This window comes from Chlamydomonas reinhardtii, chromosome 14 (assembly GCF_000002595.2).
Source record: "Chlamydomonas reinhardtii strain CC-503 cw92 mt+ chromosome 14, whole genome shotgun sequence".
NCBI classification, from domain to species: Eukaryota; Viridiplantae; Chlorophyta; class Chlorophyceae; order Chlamydomonadales; family Chlamydomonadaceae; genus Chlamydomonas; species Chlamydomonas reinhardtii.
In genome coordinates, this window is record NC_057017.1 from 990,563 (window position 1) to 997,607 (window position 7,045).

General features: G+C 68.3%; 1 protein-coding gene across 1 annotated transcript in view; it reads left to right on the forward strand.

The window, feature by feature from the left end:
* Positions 1-48: 48 nt before the first annotated feature.
* The window catches only part of CHLRE_14g614151v5 (uncharacterized protein), a 10,194-nt gene continuing 3,197 nt past the window's right edge, over positions 49-7,045 (forward strand). The window contains exons 1-14 of the mRNA XM_043070056.1: positions 49-1,044; positions 1,110-1,286; positions 1,534-2,962; positions 3,186-3,313; positions 3,564-3,686; positions 3,864-3,959; positions 4,190-4,392; positions 4,538-4,671; positions 4,859-4,929; positions 5,116-5,262; positions 5,442-5,603; positions 5,841-5,993; positions 6,229-6,498; positions 6,639-6,945. Coding sequence (XP_042916729.1) covers positions 661-1,044; positions 1,110-1,286; positions 1,534-2,962; positions 3,186-3,313; positions 3,564-3,686; positions 3,864-3,959; positions 4,190-4,392; positions 4,538-4,671; positions 4,859-4,929; positions 5,116-5,262; positions 5,442-5,603; positions 5,841-5,993; positions 6,229-6,498; positions 6,639-6,945 — 3,784 coding nt within the window. The 5' untranslated portion in view covers positions 49-660. The remainder of the gene's footprint in view (positions 1,045-1,109; positions 1,287-1,533; positions 2,963-3,185; positions 3,314-3,563; positions 3,687-3,863; positions 3,960-4,189; positions 4,393-4,537; positions 4,672-4,858; positions 4,930-5,115; positions 5,263-5,441; positions 5,604-5,840; positions 5,994-6,228; positions 6,499-6,638; positions 6,946-7,045) is intronic.

The window sequence follows — 7,045 nt, forward strand, 5'->3', positions numbered from 1 at the left end:
ACCTGCATACACGACATAAACACTTACTCGCGTATACATACAGACGATGCCACGCAGAATGACACTGCCCTTGCCCCTCCCAGTCGACTCCCTAAACATGTCTCAAGCACACAGCCGTGTGCAGCTTGGCATAGGTTATGCGCCCCGAGGATTGCGTGATGTTAGCATATAATTTTGCCCTTGCGGACAGGATAGGCGTTCGCTGCGTCGTGCCCGCCGCGACCCCTCAAGGGCTGTAGACTGTGGGCACCTCCGGCTCCCATGGTCTACCCTTGTGGCCCTCGCTGCTAGCATCGTCTGTATAACATCGTGTGTGACTCTTTGTGGCCATTCGCATGTCAAGCGGCGGAAGGCCTCAACACCACGGCCGTTGGTGCCGCGTGGAGAACAGTGCTAGCTTTTGTATGGATAGGTGCACTGCACGTTGCAAGTTCTGCTGGCCAGGATAACGGCACGACATGCGAGCCAGGGTCTGCCCGCCAAACCTCGTCCAGTGTGTTGCCTGTAGGACCTTTCCTGCCTTTGTTTATGAAGAATAGGTTCTGAGTAGATTTTAGACTCTTTCAAATACATTTGAAGAACCACGCGTGCGCTAGAAACAAAGAATGCCGTCTTCTTCAACGTAAGCTCAAACAGCAAGTGGTTGGTCGGACGGCAACTATGGCTAGCGGTGCACCTGCGCACGAGGTTGCGGAGCCGACTGCGCAGGGCGGGCACACGCAGTCAAACCGAGTCCATCTTCAGTCCCTGCGCACAGCTCTGAGCGTGGGCGAGGATGTGTTTCGCGAGGCCCAGCAAAAAGCAGGCAACCTACCAAAGCTTGCAGATGTTGGGCGTGGCCCGGCCACGCTGTCTGAAGCGATTAATGTGCGCGAAGCCAAAGAGGAGGAGAAGCGGAGGCGGGAGCTGGCCAAAAAAGACATCAAGGTCAAGGGCAAGCAGGTTACTCCTCTGCCTGCGACCTCAGCGACGCCTGCGAACGAGCAGCCTGGGCTCAATATCGGCAATCCGTCAGAGGCAGCCGCGTTCTGGATGTACACTGAGGTGCGCTGCTCTCTTCATCGCAGAAAGCTCCTACAGATGCTTGACGTTGATCGCCTGCGCTGCAGGACTACTTCCGCGACGTCACGCAAGAAGACATCTTGGCGCTGCTTCCAGTCGCGGCCAACCCCGAGGACGACGACGCCTTCACGGTGCCGTTCCTTGGGCGTGACCCCAGAGGCGCCGACCGGCATGCGGGGGCGCGCGGCGGGCAGCCAGGCGGCAAAGACGACGACGCTGGAGAGGTCCGTGGGCCACTTTGCAAACTAGCACGATGGGACACACGCTGCTGCCTGCGTGTGCATGCAAGCACACATTTTATTACGATTAAAGCGCAGGGGGGTGTCATTTCACATACCACAGCCTGCACGGGTGCGGGCCGGTTGGTCTGCCCATAGGCACGCGTCGCTTCAGCGTGCGGCTGTGGGCCCCTCCTCTCTCCCCATGACACCACCTCGCCCCTCCCACCCACTCTGCATCTACCACCCACAGCGCCGCGGCCTTACGAGCAGCGCTGGCGACGGCTTCCTGCTGCCGCCCGGCGGCAGCGCGGCGCAGCCGCCGCTACAGCCTGGCCTGGAGCCGCTGCTGCAGGGCCTGCGCCCCGACGGCCGCTCCGCCGCGGCCACCATGCTGGACGCCTGCACCGACGAGGAGGCGCGCGCCTTCGCCGAGCTGGCGCAGCAGATGGGGCTGCTGGACGAGGGCATCGAGCTGCAGGGTTTGGACAGGGCGGCCCTGGATGCGCTGCTGCACCGCGTGGGCCAGATCGGCGCCGGCGAGGCAGCGGAGGGAGCTGCTGGCGAGGCGGCTGCTGGCGGGGGGGCTAGCGCTGGGGAAGGAGCGGTGGCCGCGGCAGGGGCGGTGAGCAGCGCCGGGGAGGCGGAGAAGCAGGAGGGCACAGCCGCGGGGCAGGCGGGGGTGCAGCAGGGCGCGGGCGCCAGCGGGGCAGCTGCGGCCGGCGAGGAAGACACCAACTCGAGCAGCAAGGACCCGGCCGGGGCCGCCCTGAGCAAGGCGGAGCTGCTGCGCGCTGCCGCTGGCGACTTCGTGCACCCCTACCTCAAGCGGATCCTCGAGCGCCCCGTCACCGCGTACGTGCTGAACCCCACCGCCGGCAACGGCAGCCTGTTGGGCGTGTCGCCGGATGAGGAGGAGGAGGCCGCGGCGCGGCCACCGGAGCCGCGCACCGGGCCGGGCCGCGGCCGCGGGCGCGGGCGGGGCGACGGCAGCTTTGCCACGCCAGGCGGGCGGGGGCGGGGTGGGGGCGGCGCCGGGCTGCACGCCAGCATGTCGCTCGACTTCACACCGCTGCAGGCGGCCGCAGATGCAGGCGGCGCCGCGAGCGGCGGGGGCCTGGCCACCACTGCCTCCACGGGAGCGCTCGGCTCGCTGGCGCACGCACCCTCGCCGGAACTGCACCAGCTGCCGCCGCTGCCGCCGCTGCCGCCGGCGCCGCCGGCGCCGCCGGCGCCGGGGCAACAGCCGCCGCAGGCGGCGCAGCAGGCGCCGGAGGACGCCTCCGGCGCCGCCGCCACGCCCGGACCGGGCTCCACAGCGGAGAAGGCCGCGGCGGGGGCCGGCGCCACCGGCCCGCGCGGCGGCCGCGCGCGCAGCACCGTCAACTACTCAGCCCTAGCTGGCCGTAAGGACAAGGACCGGGAGCGCGAGCTGCGAGCCCAGGAGGACCGGGAGGCGCGGGAGCGCGCCAAGACCGTGGCGGCCACGACGCAGAAGATCAAACGCAAGCCGGGCCCCAAGCCTGGGTCCAGCTGGAGCGCGGGCAGCGGCGGCTATGGCCCCGGCAAGCCCGCCAGCAACAACCCGCTGTCGGGCGCGGGCGGCAAGGCGCCGCTGCTGTTCAAGGAGGACCCCACCTCCAGCGCCGTGGCGGCGGCGGTGGCGGCCATCGTCGCGGAGGGTGGGTGGCGGCGGCCGCGGGGTCACGGTGTTTTGTTCGGGGGGGCGGGCAGGGCCGGGGTCGCGGGCATGCGGGGGAGCGGGGCAAATGAAGCCGTTTGCTTTCTCGACGTTTGGCCTGCTGCCGCGGCTCTCTTGGGTTGGCTTTCGGCCTCTTGACAACGAACGAACAAACATGCTGACGCGGATGTCCCCTCGCCCTCTGCCGGACCGGTGCACTGCAGGCGGCGCCGACGGCGACCTGGCGGCTCAGTGGGCGCAGTTGGACGCGGGCAGCGACGTGCTGGGCCTGGCGCCGGACGACGAGGTGCTTGCGGAGATGCTGGCGCTGCAGAGCGAGCTGGCGCAGCAGGTGGGCGGGGGCAGGGACCTGGCAGTCATGATGCCCCCACGCCGCCCCTTCCCGGCCCCATCGATGCAAGCGGTGGTGGAGGTGGTCGTGGATGCGGTCGGGGGTTAGCATTCAAAGGCAGGGCAGGCGAGGCAGAGGATATCGTGTTTGTGGTCTCCTGGGATGGGAGCCACTGCTGGGCGAGCTGGTGCTTGTGCTAAGCTGCCATACTGCATACCATGCGTGATGCCGCTGTGCGTTTTGCTTGCAGGCCGCCATCAACCGCGCCCGGGCGGCGTCTGTGCTGCGCGCGGCGCTGGCGGACGTTGGCAACCAGCGCGCGGTGGCCGCCCAGCGGGCGGAGTGGGAGGACCTCATTCGCAACTACCTGCTGGTGCGCGGGGCCCGGGGCTGTAGGCAGCTGGGAGATGAAGCAGCTGAGGAGGCTGGGAAATGATTTCAGCGCTCAAGACGCAAAGGAAAGGGAAGGAGTATGTGCGTGGACCTAGCGCATGGTGTCTCACAATCAAAGGCTGCGTGCTGACCCAACTGTCCTGGCTGGCCCCTTCAGCGCAAGGCCGAGGCCAAGCGCAACGCCAAGCGGGAGAAGCGGGAGATGGAGAGGCGCCAAGCCGTGGCGGCGCTCAACGACGCAGCCTCACCCAAGGTGCGTGCGCATGGTTGTGGAAGAATGGGGTGCAACAGCCGGGCATGCGGCAAATGCCGTGCACGCTGGCTTGTAGAATGCGGGAGTCATGACTTTGGAGCGGCATGTGCGACTCTGGTCCAGACCGCGACAGCAAGCCGACTCACCAACTCACGCCGACTGCCCATACCACCTTCTTACGTCGATATTTGTCCCCCCTCCAATGTAAAAACGCCGGCTCTGGCCCTCAGGTGGGCCGCCCCAAGAAGCTGACGGGCGCGCTGGCCTCGGGCGGCTATGAGCTCATGATGCTGGACGGCGGCGAGGGCGCCGAGGCCTGGCGCGGAGCCACGCCCGGCGGAGGCGGCGGCCTGGTCGGGCTGGGCGAGGGCGGCGGCGCAGAGGTCATGCTGCCGGGGCCCGGCGAGTACGAGGCCGACTGCCTGGCGCAGAGGTGGGCGAGCGATGGGCGGCAGGCAGAGAAGGGGTGGTAAATAGCGCGCACGGGGAGAGGAGGTGTTCGTGCCGTGGTACTCCTACCTGTCGCACGAGTGTGACGGCCCTCTACCCGCCGCCCCAACCTCTCCTCCGCGCTGCAGGGCTCACGACGAGGAGGCGGTGTGCTGTGTGTGCGCGGACGGCCTGAGCCTGGAGCCCAACATCATCGTGTTCTGCGAGCGCTGCGACATCGCCGTGCACCAGGCCTGCTACGGAGTGCGCAACATTCCCGCGGGTGAGAGGAATTAGGGGAGGGGTGGAGCTACGGGGCAGAGGCACGGGGGTTGCTAGACGGAGCCCGCGGCTGTGGGCCGGCGGGCTGGACGCCAGGCGGGTAGCATGTGATCACGGTATCTCATCTATCTAAGCAGCTGGATGTGTGTGCCGCTCTCTGTTGCACCTCGAACCTCTTGTGGGCGCAGAGGAGTGGCTGTGCTGGCCGTGCCGCATGTATGAGGAGCAGCAACGCGCGGCGGGCGTGCCGCAGGACGAGGTGAGCAAGGGTTCGGTGCAAAGCACTAGGAGCGCCCTGGGTCTGATCCGTACCCATGGACTCCGCTCGTGGAGGCAGGCGCACTGTTGCAACATGGTACGGGAGCAATACCGTACCCGGCCCTCCACCACCACACGCACGGTGCCTGTCGCGCTCATTCACACGCAATCTTCCACATCCGCGCAGGTGCGGCCCAAGCGCTGGGAGATGGAGGCCCGCGGCATCACGCACGCCGAGCTGCCGGGCGGCTCCCACGCGGTGTCCTGCTGCCTGTGCCCCGTGCGCAACGGCGCGTTCAAGCGCACCACCGACGGCAAGAACTGGTGCCACGTGGTGGGTGCAACAGGATCCAGATTTCGTACTGCGTGTGGCTGCCCATGCGGTTGATTGCCATACCGTGCACACAGTCCTGGATTGCCTGGTATCATATCGTACTAGTCGAATGGCCAAGAGTCTTAAGCTTACGCCTGCGAACCTCCGTCCCCGCTGGCGCGGCTGCCGCTGCTGTGCAGATTTGCGGCATGTGGCAGGAGGGCACATCGGTGGTGCAGGTGGACGGGCCGGACGCGGTGGAGGGGATGAACAACATCAAGGCAGACCGCTGGCGCTCGCCGTGCGGGCTGTGCGGCCGCACCAGCGGCGCCGTGGTCAAGTGCAACTACGGCCACTGCCAGGTGCGCGCGCGGGTGCGAAGGGGCCTGCGGGCTGTTAGTCTGGTGGTCTGGTGGTCTGGTGGTAGGGGTACTGGCCTGGGGTACTGGGCTACTGGCCTGCTGCAGCCCGGGACAGGCTCAAGGGTACTAATCTTAAAGTAACGAGTTGCTCATGCCAAGAGACGTCAAGGAATGCATGCCCATTGACCCCTGTGCCTGCCACCTGTGCCGACACCGTGGTGCCTCATCCTCCTCCAGGCCTACTTCCACCCGCTGTGCGGCCGCCGCGCCGGCAACTACCTGGTGGCCCGCGCGCAGCCCGGCTCGCGGGTGTTCAAGCACCGCGCCTACTGCCACAACCACTCGGAGGCGCAGCGCAATAAGGACTACTGCACCGGCGCGGCGGCGCGGGTGAGCCCGCAGCCTGGCTTCTTGACGCGGGGCTGGGAGGGCGATAGGATAAGGGAAGCCTGGCGAGGGAGGCGGTGCGGAGCTTAGCGACGGAGGCGGAGGGAAGCTAGGGAATGCGGGTGGGTGGGGGCAGGAGGGGCCTCCGGGGAGCCTGTTTGCGATTGCCGGCGCCTCAGCATCGCGGACCGACCCAGCCTTCTTGTGTCGGTGTGTGTGTGCGTGCGTGTGGTTGCAGGCATCAGAGGTGATGACCGCGCCGGTGCCCGGGCTGGGCCACGGGCGGCGCGGGGCCTCCTCCTCCGGCGGCTCGCTTCCGGGCGCGCTGCCGGGCGGGGGGCTGGAGGGCCTGGACGGCGGCTATGGCGGCGCGGGCGGCCTGGAGGGCGGCGGCGCGCTGATGGGCTACGGCGGCGAGGCGGGCGACATGAGCGGCTTCATGCCGCCGCAGCCTGTGAAGCGCAAGAGCGGCCGGCCGCCCAAGCTGCAGAAGCTGCTGCAGCTGCAGGTGGGCGAGAGCATAGCAACAACCCGTGCGCGCGGGCTGGGGTCCTGTGTTGCTGTGAGCATCGCCGCGACGTAGGCGTCACCGCAGCCAAAGGTGCGGCACTGACAGCGATGTTTGCCCGTCCTGCCCTCCCCCCGCAGCAGCTGGGAAACAACCCGGGCGGCATGGGCATGGGCATGGGGCTGGGCGGAGAGGCCGAGCCCGGCCTGCCCTCCCCCACCGGCGCGGTGCCCGGCGTGGGCATGGTCTCCCCCACTGGCGGCTACGACGCCTCCGGGCAGCTGCCCGACGCCTACAACCCCATCATGCAGGCGGCAGGCCCCGGCCGGCCGCCGCTGGCAGGGCGCCTGTCGATGTCCGCGGCGGCGAAGCGGCGGGCGGAAGCGGCGGAGGCGGCGGGCGGGTACGGCGGCGGGTACGGCGCCGTCAAGTCGGAGGACGGCGCGGGTGGGCTGTACGATGAGTACGGCGGCGGGCGGGGAAGTGGAAGGGCCACCACCAGCAAGACAAGCAGCGGCGGGTTCGGCGGCCCGGGCGCTCGGGCCGG